Source organism: Caretta caretta, chromosome 24 (genome assembly GCF_965140235.1).
Source record: "Caretta caretta isolate rCarCar2 chromosome 24, rCarCar1.hap1, whole genome shotgun sequence".
In the NCBI taxonomy this organism is placed as follows: domain Eukaryota; kingdom Metazoa; phylum Chordata; order Testudines; family Cheloniidae; genus Caretta; species Caretta caretta.
The window spans coordinates 8,776,115-8,791,155 of NC_134229.1; the positions used below are offsets into that span (position 1 = coordinate 8,776,115).

The window sequence follows — 15,041 nt, forward strand, 5'->3', positions numbered from 1 at the left end:
AGACCCGGGGCTTCCTGGCTGAATAGACACAGGTGGGAGGGGAGACTGAAGCCCAAAGAGGAGAAATGATTTGCCTGTGGTCAGTGTCAGTCCTGGAATTGAACCCAGGCATCCTGCTTGTAGCCCAGTGCCCTCCCCACTAGGCCCAGCTGTCTCTCCTTTAGCATCTCCCAGCGTCTCCCTCGTCCCACGGCTCCCAGATGCCGGCCACACCGGGGCCCAGCAACGGGGGCCCCTCTGCTGCAGCCAGTGTCAGGGCCACCGCTTTGCGCCAGCTGTTGTTGATCTGTTAGGACACTGGCTCAGTCCCGGATCTCAGTGGCTTGGCCGGGTGGGATCTGATCAGAGAGCCGTGGCTTGGCACGTGAGCGGAGACCACGGCCCAGCTGGGCTGGCTCTCCCCTGAGCTAGCTGCTAAGAGCAGAGGGAACCGCTCCAGCTGGCTAGCCTGAGCTGCTGCCTGGCCCAGCCAGAGTCGCTCTCAAACCCCAGGTCGGTCACACAGGCAGCCTGGCCACAAGCCGAACCAGGCCTCGGCCAGCCGCCTCCCTCTGCCTATGCCAGGATTTGAACCTGGGCCCTCCGTCAGGGGGAAGCCACCGCGCAGCTCCCGCCAGCCCCCTGCGGCCCTGGGAGCCTGACTCCCGTTTCCAGCCCCTGGGGCAGGTAGGCTGGGAGGAGAGAAGGGATGGTACCGAGCAGCAAAGCAACGCTGCTGAGGTGCCCCTCGTGAGACCGGGGGGGGGGTCCCCTTCCTCCCCCAAGTGTCTCCTGCAAACTAAGGGGAGGAGCTAAGCCCAGCCCTGTTTTCATTCTCTCTAGACTAAATTAACCCTGAGGAGCCCACTGGCCCGTGGCTGGGAATCCCCCAGGCCAGGAGCAGTGGGTCACCCCCGCCCCCCACTTAGAAGCTGTCTGAAGCCCAGGCTAGGCAGTGTAGCCAGCAGCCCCTTCCCCCCCGCCCCACCCCAGGTGGTCACCCGTGGGGACATGGGTAATCGCTGCATAATCCCCAGGCGCTGGCAGGGTCCGGAGGGGCAGGAGAGAGGCATGCCCGGGCCACGCTCCTTTTCGCTGTGCGGCTGATTCCAGCAGCTGGGAGCTGCCTGGCATCTCCTGTGCCCTCAGGGCTGCTCCCCAAGGACGGAGGGGCTCCCCCCCCCGGCGCCGGCATCCAGAGGGGGACCCCCGAGACTGGCAAACAGGCAGCAGGGCTTGTCAGGGCTGAGCCTCAGCGTCTCTTTCATTACTAATGAAGCCCCGGGTGAGCCCCCGCCCCCAGCATGACGCCCGAACTGCAGGGCGCTGCCCCGGTGCAGGAGCCGGCTGCCACAATGGGGGCACTGGAAGGGACTCAGAGTGGTGCTGGAGGAGGCACCTGGCATGCTGGGCCAGGCAGAGCTGGCACGGGCTGGGCCTGGGATGCACCAACCTGTTACGCGGCACGGCCAGCTCACAGATGCTGATGGTCTCTGTGGTACAGGAGGGCTCCGGCTCCAGCTGCCCGGACACCCTTAGGGTCCTGAGCAGGGGCACAGAGCGCCAGCCGGGTGACCCTCTGGGGTGGCTGGGCCCAGCGCCAGCCACCGGGGCTGGTACATGGCAGGGTGTTGCTGTGTTAATTATAGTCCACGCCCTCCCAACCTAGAGCCAGCCGCATCTGGGTGCCAGGCAAAGGGCACCTAGCCCTTGTGCCCCACCCCAGAGACGTCGAGCAGAGCTGGGTGAGCCATCCCTATAGAAACAGCTGCCCCACCCCAGAGCTTGCCGCATCTCAGTGCTGGGCAAGGGAACCCAGAATTACTACATGGCTGCATGTGGCTGTCAGATGAAGGGTACCTGGTACCTTTATAAGCAGCCCCTGTGCCCCACCCCAGACATGGCCACATCTCAGTGCCAGGTGAGGGAGGCCTGTATAAGCAGCTGACAGGGGATGGCTATTTAGCGGCGTTGCCGGGGGGGGGGGAGGGCGTATTTCTGCCTTTTCCCCTTGGGACTTCCCCCCACCCCCAACCTCCCACTTGAAGATTTTGGAGATTTTACACACACACCCCAACCTTTGTTTTTCTTCCCCTTTGCTCAAATCGTCCCCCCACCCTGACATTGTTTGTAAAGATAAATGGTGATGTCAGCGTGGTTACTAGGTAACGCAGTGGGTAAATTGGGGCTGAGTGGGCGGTTGCCATGGTTCATATTCTCCGGTTGCCATGGTTACCAGGCATCTGCTGGTTTTTTTCTCCCCCTGGCGTGACAGCCCCGAAGGTGAGGTTGCGACGACTTTGTCATGGACGCAGAAAGCGACGCGGCTCGCGGGGTGGGGAGGGCTCCCCAAAACCCCAGCCCGGGCCTTGAGCCTTCCCGGTGACGTGAGACGCTTGAGCAGGGGTATCCCTGGTTATTGCAATTAATTCTCCTTCCTTGTCAGCCCCCGAGTTCCCGGCTCATTGTAAAGCCCCCCGGCTAATCAGCTGATTCATGCCAAGAGCACCTGCTATGGAGGATCACGTGCCCCCCCACCCCACTGCCCTACCCCCTTTAGCTGCGCCCCACAATGCCGGCCTGCAGAGATTTGCTCGTGCAGAGCTCCAAAAGCTTTGGTTTTGGCAGGGGGGGTGCAAAAAGCAGCGTGGCTGAGCTGCCAGGATGGGGCGCGATTCCCTGCCGTGCAATGGGGCTTAGGGCCTGCGACCTAGCTGACTTGCCCGGATGTACAGCCACAATCCGACCCAGGCGCTGGGAGTAGCTCCCGGGGGGGCAGCACCAGCCCCTGCCGGCAGTGTTCTGGTGGTGGGTGTCCACGTCCTGCCAAAGCCATCAGCGGCCCCAGCGCTGGGGGACAAGGCCGGCTGGATAGCACCGGCCCACGTCTCCCCCCAGCCCTCACCTCCAGAGACATCCATCTCCAATGCCTTACCCGTAGTCAGTCTCTGTGAGCACCAGGAGTGGGGGTTTTGGCTGGCTGCTTGAGGCCTGGCTAGCTCAAGTCTCTATGGGGCTCCCCATGCGCCGTAGAGCATAACCCTGCAGTGCTTCACTGGGGCTGGTGGTTGGCATGGTGGGGTGGCCACATCCCAGCCACAAGGGTGTTATCATGGGTAAGGGCTCCCTGTATAAACAGCCGCCCCACCCCCACCCCAGAGGTGGCTGCATCTCAGCACTGGGCCCTGTGCTCTCTGTATAAACAGCTGCTCCACCCCAGAGGAGCCAAACCCTGCCTGGGGGAGAGCAGCAGAGACAGCCATTTCTCCCGAGGAGCAGCAGCTGTGTTGCAGTCCCTGGTGCTGTTCTCTTGGGCTGTCTCCCCTTTCCCAGGAGATGAGTCCATGGCCCTTTGTCCCCCCCGCCCTCACCCCCCACTTCTGCCAGCCACGCGTGCTCCCTGCGTACAGTGGGGTCACCCCCTCCCCAGTGCGCCCCGCCAGCTCCCACGTCTCCCCTGCTGGCGCCGCCAGTTGCTGTGGGGGTTAATAGCTGGGCCCCCGGGGATCTAGCACAGGGGCCGAACGCAGAGCGGGACTCTGTCAATAGGAGCCTTTGCCCTCTAGGGTGCCGGTTCAAATCCAGCCCAGGGCAGTGGTGCCAGCCCTGGTGAAATGGGCATTGTGGGCCTGTCTCTGTCTGGTTCCCCTTCACCCCAGTTTCAGGAGGGAGTGTGGTGTGGCCTAGTGGTTAGGGCATGTCCCTGGCACTTCAGAGAGCTGGCTGCTATTCCCACCTCTGCTGGGTGACTGTGCGCAAGTCCCAGCCCCCTCTGTGCCTCAGTTTCCCCTTGTCTATTCAGGCTGCAAGCTCTTTTGGGGAGGGGCTGTGCTCAGCTGGGGCATCTGGATGCTACCGTCATGCATATTCGAATAAAGAAAGACATGTCCAGAGAGCTTCGGGGGTCACCAAGCTCCCCTCTTGCCCCCTCAAGGTGGAGCAAGGCTGGGATCGAACGGGGGCCTGGGAACCTCGCCCTGGTTAGGCATAAGCCGAGACCTTTGATCTCTTGGTCTGTCTTGCCAGGACCATTTTCCCGATGCACTAAAGGGGCTGAAAACTCAGGGGCGCTGCCCCGCTGTGGGCTGGGCCCGTCTGCCGGCCTGTGTGCCCAGTTGCCAGCCTGCATGCCCGGCTCAGGGCGCCACGCCACTCTGAAAAGGCCCAGCTCCTTGGGATGCTGCCAGGCCCTGTTGTTTTTTTACCACGAGAGGAAAAAGCGGTCCCCATGCTGCACCGGTTGCTGTGGCAACCAGAGATAACCTGGCAACAAAGCAAGGCGGGAGGACGTGGAGGAAGATGCAGCGCTGGGGAACTGGGGTGTGTTTTCTCTTGCCAGGCGGCCAGGGGGGTGCGTCCGAGGGGTTACCTGCTCCTAAAACAGCAGTGAGTGACAGGCCGCTTGTGAGACGTGTCTGGGCAGGGGGCCGGGATCTCTGGCTAGACACTTCGCAGGGAGATATGTGCCTTTGAGATGGATGGCTGAAGAGATCAGATTAGCGGCTGGATGGACAGTTATGGATTGGCTGGAAGGACAGGTGGATGGATAGGTGGGGAGATGGATGGATGACGAGATGGACAGATATGACAGGGAGAGGTGGATCCCACAGACAGTTAGAGCCAGCAGGCAGATAAATAGCCCGGCTGATCTGAAAAGGGCTTGGGGGTGAGGTTGCCAGACAGCCCAGGTCTAGCCTGCGCTGGGCCGGCTGGTGAGACAGCATTTGCTTTGAAGCTAGATTCAGCCCTTTTGCTGGGGAGGCCGACCGAGCAGGATGAAGGGAAGGGGGTGCAGCCCTGCTGGGGTGTCACATACACACCCTGCGCCATCTCTGCCTGATCAATAGAGCTCAGTATCTTAGTAATAATTGATCCAATGGACAATGAGCAGGGCTTTAATTACACTGATTGGGTGGGATTTGTGCCCCCCCATCCCCGCCCACCATGTATGCCCTCCCCGGAGAGACACAAAGTGCAAAGAGCAGGCAGAGTGGGTGGGCAATGCCCTGCCAGACATGCCAGCTGCATCAAAGGGCACTGGGATACTGCAGCATCTGGCATCGCCTCCCGCGGCCTTCAGTCCCCATCCCCCAGCCCCAGCATGGGGCCAAATAGCCACGCTGGCATCCTGGCAATGCCTCTGCCTGCCCATGCCGGTGATCAGGCTGGGAGCGCGGGATCGATAAGCACAGGTGCCCTCCGGAGCCTTTTTCTTATTGATCTTCCGGATAAGTTGTGTTTCTGCTCACACCAGCCCTGTGGTCAGTCAGCGGGGCAGCGCTGGGACTGCACGTGGGTCCAGGTAAATGGGGGGCTGGGGCCACTGTCAGCTGGTGTCGCTGCATTGAAGTCAGTGGAGGCCACTGGGGATCTGGCCCAATGCCTTAGGGAAGGATGGATGGGAGGAAAAATGGCCCAGTGGTTAGAGCTATTGTGAGCCCTGTGTTCAGATCCTTGCTGTCCCACGCACTCCCTGTGTGACCTTGGGCCAGATCCTCAAAAGTCCATCGGGTGAGGCAGTGAACTACTGACACCTCAGTTTCCCCATCTGTACACTGGGGATAAGAGCCCTGGCCTGCCTCTCAGGGGTGCTGGGAGGGTCAATACAGGAAAGATGGTGAGGCGCTCGGCTGCCATGGTGACCGGCCCAGACCAAGGGGCTAGCCCTGATTGACACCTGTCTGAACAGACTCGCACCCCTACGGTTTCAATGTGGCCTCGTTTTGAAGCCCCCCAGCTCCTGGCGTATTGTCAATTGGGCCTCAATCTCTCTCTCAAAGGTGATCACCAGTCACCTCCATGGAAGGCTGAACTGCCAGGAGCGTGGGGAGAAAGGGGCAGGCCAGGGCACGGGCTGCTGGACTGAGAGCCAGGACGTCTGGGTTCCATTCTTCCCTTCCCATGCCTTTGGCTGCTCCCCTGCCTGGTCATGGCGCCCACCTACCTTCGGGATCGACCTGCTCAGATCAGGACCGGGACCCCCAAACTTCCCAGCGTCTGGAGATGACGGTCACCCCTGGGGTTTTGCTGGCGCAGTTGCTCCCCGGCTTCTGCCTGTGGGGTGTCTCTCTTCCCAGATCCCCTTGCTCCAGGCGGTGCTCTTGGGGCGACCAGGCATCCCTTTAGTAAGGGCTGTGTCTTATATATGCAACTCTACCACCACCAGCACCCCGGAAAAAGGTGTCCTGATTTTTCACACTTGCTATCTAGTCACCCTAGCTGCTGCGGGGGGGGAGGTTACGATATTGCCATGTAGTCGGAGGGGCGGGGGGGCTGCCTCCCCTCCAAGCTGCTGCTTTCCTTTAATATGATTACAGATGCTTTTACAGAACTGTCCCAGCGACCTGCTGAGTTAATCTCATGGCTCTGCATTAACCCTCCCCTTGCCGGCTGGCTTTGCGCCAGGAGGGAGCATGGTGGAGGGCTCGGCAGGAGGCGTTCTCCCCTCCCAGTCAGCGCTGGACCCAAAGCCCAAGCACGGCTCTAGGGGTCACGGGGCTGCAGGGCGCGGGGTGGAGCCAGTGTTCCTGCAGGGAGCCGGGGAGGGGGGTCTTTGACACTGGGTTTGGGGGTGTCAGTGGTTTCTGCTGGCTACTCCTTCCCCCACCAGCTTGTGTCCAGCCAGGCCAGGCCAGCTCTGGAGCCTTTCCCCACTAGGTGACCAGGATAGATCTGGCCCCAGGTTGCAGGGACTGGCTGGCTCCAGGGGGCTGGGAATGGGACATGGGGCCTTTCCCCTCCAGGGGGCTCCGGCTCTGATCCAGCCCCAGGGCAGGAGACTGGGTGCTTTGGGAAATGGGACACGGGGCCATTGCCCCCAGTTCAGTTGCAACCCTGGCTGTTTGGTGAGTAGCCAGGGACAGGCGCTTGGCTGGCAGGCACCGCAGAGAGGTCACTCCTGAGCTGGCTACAAACCGAGCTGTCCTTGGGGCCCAGGGTGGGACCCTCCTGGGCAGGGCTGTGGCAATAGGTAGGGAAACTGGCCCTGTGCTGTGCAGGCCTGGCTCTCCCGGGTGTCACCTGTGCACCTCGCACTGGATCAAATCCACACTAAATAAAGGGGACCCAGGACTCACCCTCACAGACACACCCTGTGCCTCAGTTTCCCCTCTGTATGATGGGATAAGGCTCTCTCTCTCCCTACGAAGGAATCATGCCTCGTTGTTGGGGGGTGGGTGGGGTCTGGCTGCTGGATGGTTCCATCTCCAGCGGGGGCGCCCTGCTCTCTGAGCGCCAGGGGCTGCCTGCACGCGTCCTCAATGTTTCTTCTTTCTCTCCCCCTTGCAGATGAACCGGCCGATCCAGGTGAAGCCAGCAGACAGCGAAAGCAGAGGAGGTACCCGCCGGGCGTGGGGAGGGGGCAGGGCTGCCCTGGAACCCCAGCTACCCCTGGCTAAACCCCCACCAGAACAAAGGGGTAATTCCCTGCCCCGACAGGACCCCCCACACACACTTCCAGCATTGACCCCGGGCCTCCCAGTCTCTGGGGAGCAAAGCTAGGATCAGATGGGGGGGGTCTTCCAATAGTCCCCCCTTCACATTCCCAGGATTTCTGACTGGGGCTTTCCCTACCCTGGTCTCTTGTGACATCAGATTAATACTGGGCAGGGCAAACAGTGCTCCCTGCAGATACCAGGGGGCTGGCTAGATAGATAGATAGAGGGGGTGTATGGAGATAGATAGATAGATAGATAGATAGATAGATAGATAGATAGATAGATAGATAGATATGGAGGGGATGGATACATACATAGATAGATCAGCCAGGATCTAGGGAGACAGAAAGACAGACAGATTAGCATTCTAGCATCTAAGGATAGGGACAGACAAACAGAGCAGGGTCTGGAGAGAAAGAGCTAACTAAGGACAGGTGGACGGATCGGCAGCCTAGGCCCAAGGGGTAGAAAGATCCAGCCAAGCGTAGCTGAGATGTTCTCCAGTGCCCACTACAGACATACCCCCCCATCCAGGACCCCCGGGGCCTGCCCATCATCAACCTAGTGGTTGGGTCCTGCAGTCCGTGATCCCAGCCTGGGCCGAGTTGATGGGGTGAGAGGAGGCATCTGGCCCTCAGCACCATGCTCTGTGACCAACACCCCCGCCCCAGGCTCCCTGTGCTCCCGGGCAGGGCAGGGTGGGGGGCGAATGGGCCCCCTCCCCACTGAGCACTGCCTCTTCCCTGCCAGAAGACCGGAAGCTGTTTGTGGGGATGCTGGGCAAGCAGCAGACAGACGAGGACGTCAGGAAAATGTTCGAGCCCTTTGGGAACATTGATGAGTGCACAGTGCTGCGGGGGCCAGACGGCACCAGCAAAGGTAGGTACCACTCCCGGGCCCCTGCCGCTGGCCCTGCCCCCATAGCAGGGAGCGGGGTGGGGGCGCAGTAGGGGGCGCTGTGCTGCAGCAGCAGGGTGGGGGGCGCAGTAGGGGGTGCTGTGCTGCAGGGAAGAGGCAATTTGGCCACCAGGTGGCCTGAGGGCTCCTGCTCGTTTCTCCCATGTTATCCCTCCCTCCCACCCCAGGCCCTGCAGCTGTCCCGGGTGACGCTCCCTGGCTGCTCGCCCGTCACCCCTGCCTGCTGCACAGCTGGGCCCTGCTCCAGGGGCGAAGGGGGCTGGACAGGGCCAAGCATGCAGGGCTAAGAGGGGCCCTGCCAGCGTTGGGGGGCGGGCAGGCGTGGCTGTGTGCTTCATGGGTGGACACAGGGGAGGGCACATTTGTACAGGGGTGCCTGGCTCGGGGGGCGGAGGAGGGCAGGGCTGTGAGCATGTGTGCACTCGGGGTGTCTGTGTGCGCTCAGGGGTTGCACTTGGGGTGTCTGTATGCGTTCCTGGGGGTGCGCTCGGGAGGGTGCATTCGGGGTATCCATGTGCACTCAGGGGGGGCACTCAGGGTGTCTGCGTGCGTTCAGGGGGGTGCATTCGGGGTGTCTGTGTGCACTTGGAGGGGTGCACTCAGGGTGTCTGCGTGCGTTCGGGGGGTGCATTTGGGGTGTCTGTGTGCACTTGGAGGGGTGCACTCGGGGTCTCTGCATGCGTTCAGGGGGGTGCACTCGGGGTATCTGTGTGCACTCAGGCCCTGCCACACCCCCCCACACCCCCGACGGCACTGACTCTCTCTCCCCACAGGCTGTGCCTTCGTGAAGTTCCAGGCCCACGCCGAGGCTCAGGCCGCCATCAACACGCTGCACGGCAGCCGGACATTGCCCGTAAGGCATGCTGGCAATCGGGGGGGTGGGGGGCAGGCTGAGAGGGGGCGATTCCTGGCATGGCCCTCAGTGGGAGCTCGGCATTAGACTCGGCTCCCAGACCCCTCCTCTCCCAGGGCAGATGCTGGGCACTCACGACCTGGCTGCCCCCCAGCCCCCCAGGCACTCACTCACCCGGCTGGACCCCCTGGGCACTCACTGACCCGTCTGGACCCTCCCCTCCCCGGGCACTCATCAACCCAGCTGGGCCTCCCTGGGTGCTCGTGGTCCCCCTGCCCACTGAGACACTGCAGGGTTAGATCCAGGCTCCTCTGAGCCCTTCCCCCACCACGTGTCGGACAACAATGCCGGGTCTGTCTGTCTGTCCGAGGGGACAGGGCCGGGCTCCTGGGCAGCATCCTGGGAACGCACAGGGCCCATCTACCCTGCAGCTGGGAGCCAGCCCGCCTGGGTGGACGGACTCACGCCAGCGTGGCCCAAGCCAGCGTGCTGCCAGCCAGGTGGAGGCTGCGGCTCTGGCAGAGACGCAGGCTCCCGGCGCCCAAGCTCAGAGCCAGGGGGCCGGGGGGGGCTCCAGAGCCTGAATCGCCACCCCAGCGTGCCAGCTGAGCTGAAGCCTGGCTAGCGCAAGTCTGTCTGCCCAGGCTGGGAATGTTAGACAGCCCCCAGGCCCTTCCTGCTCCAACACCCCCATCCTTTGGGGACTCCGAGGGGCACGGGCTGCGTGGACCCCACAGGGCCTTCGTGCCTCCAGGCCTTTGATCCGCCCTGCAGCCTCAATCGGGCAGTCAGCGAGCACCCAGGCATGGGTCCAGCGGGGCAGCACGACCCTGTCTGCCTGTCCAAGGATCTCCAGCCCCCTCTGCCTCTCGCACCCTCTCATGTGGGCAGCTCCAAATCTCAGCTCCCCCCCCAGACTTGCCACCTGGAAGGGACCCAGCTCAGCACCAGGGCAGGGGGCAAGGATGCTGCCTGAGGCTCTTCTGCCCCCTGATGGAGCGAGCTTGCCACTGCAGCCTCGAGAGTCAGTCGGGAATCTTCCGAGAAAACGTTTTTTTAGTTGAAAAACGCCGACAGGGCAACTCCATTGCCGTGGGAACGTCTGGACTGGGAACAATTTCTCTACGTGGGTAAACGACGCTTGGGAAGCGTCCGAACGTCCCTCTTCCACGTTCCACGAAAAAACGCCCATTTTCCGGGTCGAGGCAACTTTGGAGTTTGCGGCGTGAGCGTGTTGGAGTGAGCTGGAAACCCATCGATCAAAGAAACCAAATGTCCAGGCTGCCCCGAAAGGAACTTTTCTTAGGCGCTTCAGAAAAACGTTCCAGCTTTTCAACTTTTCACCCCGAGTCGGGGCGGAGAACATTGTTCAGAGTCTCGAAAACGTTGGCAGGACGGGCAGATCAAGTCGCTCTGATCCCAAGCCATGCTCGTGCGTAGACCCCAAAGCCCTTTTTGCAAACGAGGTTGGGATCATTTGCCCCATTCGACGGGTGGGGAAATCGAAGCATGGAGCAGGGCCGCGACTTGCCCAAGCTCGTCGAGCAGCAGAGACGGGAAGAGACCCTGCTGTCTGGAAGCTTAGGCCAGTGCTCTATCCACTAGGCCCTACGTCCTGAGGAAGGTTAAAATCATCCCGGGCATGGGCAGAGGGGGTTGAAGCAGGTACTTGATACAGGAGGGGAGCTTGGCCCCCCCACACGCTCCCCAGGAGGCTGCCAGGCGCGGAGGCTGCAGGAGGGGCTGGGGCCTGGTGTCACGCCGGCTGGCTGAGGCAGTGCGGGGGCAGGGGCCAGATGGGGTGGGGCGGGGGGTTCACCGTGCTCTGCTTGTCTCACTAGCCCCCTTGCGGGGGGTTCCATTCCCAGGGCGCCTCCTCCAGCCTGGTGGTGAAATTCGCCGACACGGAGAAGGAGCGGGGCCTGCGCCGGATGCAGCAGGTGGCCAGCCAGCTGGGCATGTTCAGCCCCATTGCCCTGCAGTTCGGGGCCTACAGCGCCTACACCCAAGCAGTAAGGGGCTCCTTGCCAATGTGGGCTCTGGGCTCTCAGCAGGGGAATGGGGGGCGAGCCAAGGCTGCGGGTCGGGATTGAGGGGCACCGGCAGAGCTGGGGGATGGGGGGAACCCAGCGCGGGGACAGCAGGGGGCTGCGGGTCGGGATTGAGGGGCACCAGCAGAGACGGAGGAGGGAGGAAGCCCAGGGCGGGGACAGCAAGGGGCTGCGGGTCAGGATTGAGGGGCACCGGCAGAGCTGGGGGACGGGGGGAGCCCAGGGCTGGGCTAGCTGGGGCTGCGGGTCGGGATTGAGGGGCAGCGGCAGAGCTGGGGGACGGGGGGAGCCCAGGGCTGGGCTAGCTGGGGCTGCGGGTCAGGATTGAGGGGCAGCGGCAGAGCTGCGGGGGCCAGGACAGCAGGGCACATCGTTTCCCCCCCCCCGGGTCCTTGTGCCCTTGCAGACAGGCCGACCCCCATCCCCCCAGCAGCCCAGCGGACACCCCCTGACTCCCCCGCCCCCCCCGTCTCTTTCTCTCCCCCCGCAGCTAATGCAGCAGCAGGCAGCCCTGGTCGCTGCTCACTCCGCCTACCTCAACCCCATGGCCACCATGGCGGCCGTCCAGATGCAGCAGATGGCCACCATCAACCCCAACGGCCTCATCGCCACGCCCCTCACGCCCCTCACCCCCTCCTCAGGTAGGGCGGGCACGGGCCAGGAGGGGCCACGCCGGGGAGTCTGCGGGACGGGCAAAGCCCCCGCCCCGGGCGGCAGGCTGCAGAGGGGGCAGGGGGTGGGTAAGCCGGGATCTCCTCACGGGTGGGGGGGAGAGCCCCGAACCCATCCCGCTCGTCCACCGCGTCTCTCGCCCGCAGGTACCAGCACGCCGCCTGCCATCGCCGCCACCCCCGTGTCCGCCATCCCGGCCACGCTCAGTGTCAACGGCTACAGCCCGGTCCCCACGCAGACCACGGGGCAGCCGGCCTCCGAGGCCCTCTACACCAACGGGGTCCACCCGTACCCAGGTTCGCGCCCCGCCCCTGCCCTGCCTGCTCCCCTCCACCCCCACCCCGGCTCAGCCCTGGGTAACCCCCTCCCCCTCTCGTCTCCCCTCGCAGCTCAGAGCCCAGCCGCCCCCGTGGACCCCCTGCAGCAGGCCTACGCCGGGATGCAGCACTACACAGGTGTGGTGCCGGGGCTGGGGGGGCTGGAAGGAGCCCCGGGGCTGGGGGGGGGCTGGAAGGGGCCCCGGGGCTGGCGGGGGCTGGAAGGGGCCCCGAGCCGGGGAGGGGGCTGGGGGGGGTGGAGGCAGCTGCATGGCGGGACGTCCCGGGCGCTGGTGCCAGGTCTGAGCAGCACCAGGGCGTGGCAGTGACGGCCTCACCCCCCAGGGCTGAGGGGCTGGGGGGCAGCCAGGGGGACTGAGGCTGTAAGGAGGGGGCTCCCTGCGGGTGGAGGGACCTGGGGGGACAGGGGGAGTGGGGAGCAGTGGGGGAAGGGAGCTGGGCTAACAATGGGGGGAGGGGGCCTCAGGCCTGGGCCCAGATCCTTCCCTTGGGGGCGCATAGGCCCAGGCCGAGGGGTCGCTCACGCCCTCCTTTGCCTCTGCCCCAGCCACCTACCCTGCTGCCTACGGGCTGGTGAGCCCGGCTTTCCCCCAGCAGCCGGCCATCCTCACGCAGCAGCCGCCCCCCCAGCAGCAGCAGCAACGGGAAGGTAAGTGGGGCCCGGAGCCGCTGCCCCCTCCAATTTCTCCCCGTCACTGCCCCCCAACACCCCCTAGGCACCGCTCCCTCCAACAATGTCCCCCCCAGCACCCACTAGGCGCCACTCCCCCAGGCCCTGTCCCCCTGAAACCACCCCCAGCTCTGCCCCTGGGCCCCTGACATCCCTTATTGCCAGGAGCCCTGCCCCAATGCTGCTCAATAGGGAGAGGGCAGATGTGGCCTGGGGTCACCAAGGACCTGCCTCACTGTGCACCTCAGGACCTCCACATCTTCCCTGAGGACCCCACCACTTCACAGAGGGAGTCCAGAGCATGGGGGATTAACAGGGATCCAGAATGGTGGCCAGAATGAGAGGATCTAGAGAGGTGTAGAACACAGGGTCCAGAGCAGGGGGACCGAGAGGGGTCCACACTGGGGAGGCCAGAATGAGGGGTTCAGAATGGGGGTCCAGACTGTTGGGTCTAAAGGGGTCCCGAGCAGTGGGATCTAGAGGAGTCAAGGATGTGGGGGTCCAGTTAGAGGATATAGAGTTGTCTAGAACAGGGAGTCCAGAGCGAGGGATCTGGAACAGTCTGGAATGGGGGGGGTCCAGACTGCAGTATCTAGAGTGAAGGGTATAGAGGAGTCCAGGATGGGAGGTCCAGAGCAGAAGGCTCTAGGGGGTCCAGCGTGTGGGATCTAGAACAGGGGGGCCCAGCATGAGGGATCTAGAACTGGGGCCCGGTGTGTGGGGGATCTAGAACGGGGGCCCAGCATGGGGGCATCTAAGGGAACCCAGGGCCTAGAGTGTCCTGAGCAGCTGCCCACTCTCACCCGCCTCCTCCCCGCAGGCCCCGAGGGCTGTAACATCTTCATCTACCACCTGCCCCAGGAGTTCACTGACTCCGAGATCCTGCAGATGTTCCTGCCCTTTGGGAATGTCATCTCTGCCAAAGTTTTCGTGGATCGGGCGACCAATCAGAGCAAATGCTTCGGTAAGGCCAGCCAATGGGGTCTCCCAGCCCCTTCCTGCTGCATTGTGGGCCAGTGGCCGGCCCGCTGAGCAGCAGGAGCAGCCAATGGGCACCGGGGCGAGGGGCCGACCTCCCAGGCAAAGGATTGTTGCAACCCCGAGTGTAGACAGGGGCTGACGGTGAGCCTGATGCTGAGCTGGCTTCCCTAGCGGATCTGCCCAGACCAGGGCTCTCCTAGCCCCATCTCCTGTCACCCACAGTGGCTGGCATGAGGGAGCAAACCCTGCGTCAGGCACCCTCTACCTGCCACCGATCGATGCCCCCAGACCTGAGCCTCGGGGAGCAGATCCCGGGCTCCCCGGCCCGCAAGGACAGGGCAGCTGGGCATACCGCAGCCCTGGTGCCAAGCTGAGAGTCCGGGTGCGGAGCTGCCCACCCCGAGCCAGTGGCTTAGTGGCCAAGGGGGCACTGCCCTAGCTGTGAACAAAGGGCTAGTTGGGTCTCCCAGGGCCACTCAGCATTCTCTGCCTCTCTCTGCCTCCCTCCCCTCCCCCTGCCTCTCTACCCCTCCCCGGCACCCACCCCCCACCCCCTCCCCAGGGTTCGTAAGTTTTGACAATCCCGCCAGCGCCCAGGCTGCCATCCAGGCCATGAACGGCTTCCAGATCGGCATGAAGCGCCTGAAAGTGCAGCTCAAGCGACCGAAAGACGCCAACCGGCCGTACTAAGGCCTCAGGTGGGTGCCCTGCCCCCCGTGCACAGGGACCCCCCAAAACACAGCCCGGGGGCGGGGGGGCACAGCAGTCTGGGCTGGTGAACTGCAGCATAACGGGAGTGCGAGGGTGAGGCCCTGGCTGTGTTACCTCCCGCCGGACAGAGCCCCTTGGGGTAACGCCTCCCCCAGGGCCCCAGGCTGGGCGTCTCCACTCTCAGGGTGTACAGCCCTGGGGCCTTTTGGCCACAAGAGGGCGACAGCCCCCAGCCCAAGGCAGGACTGAGCCGAGGGCCCCGGAAAATCGTAGCAGGAATTTCAGAGTTTGATTTTTAAAAAGGGTAAAATCTCAGTGGCATTTTTGTGATTCCCCTGCTACACAGGCACAAAAATCCACACACATGCGTACAGGCACACACAGATACACACAGAGATACAAACACACACATGGGCACACACAGATACACAC

General features: G+C 63.3%; 1 protein-coding gene across 4 annotated transcripts in view; it reads left to right on the forward strand.

Annotated features, from left to right (window-relative positions):
• The window catches only part of CELF3 (CUGBP Elav-like family member 3), a 36,003-nt gene extending 21,407 nt beyond the window's left edge, over positions 1–14,596 (forward strand). The window contains exons 4-13 of one of the 4 annotated variants that reach the window (XM_075122701.1): positions 7,267–7,315; positions 8,166–8,294; positions 9,107–9,186; positions 11,055–11,198; positions 11,728–11,878; positions 12,056–12,205; positions 12,299–12,364; positions 12,795–12,896; positions 13,738–13,881; positions 14,461–14,596. In XM_075122701.1, coding sequence (XP_074978802.1) covers positions 7,267–7,315; positions 8,166–8,294; positions 9,107–9,186; positions 11,055–11,198; positions 11,728–11,878; positions 12,056–12,205; positions 12,299–12,364; positions 12,795–12,896; positions 13,738–13,881; positions 14,461–14,588 — 1,143 coding nt within the window. In that variant the 3' untranslated portion in view covers positions 14,589–14,596. Of the gene's footprint in view, positions 1–7,266; positions 7,397–8,165; positions 8,295–9,106; positions 9,187–11,054; positions 11,199–11,727; positions 11,879–12,055; positions 12,365–12,794; positions 12,897–13,737; positions 13,882–14,460 lie in introns of all 4 variants that reach the window. The other 3 variants (XM_075122699.1, XM_075122700.1, XM_075122698.1) reach the window with 3 other exon arrangements.
• Positions 14,597–15,041: the final 445 nt, after the last annotated feature.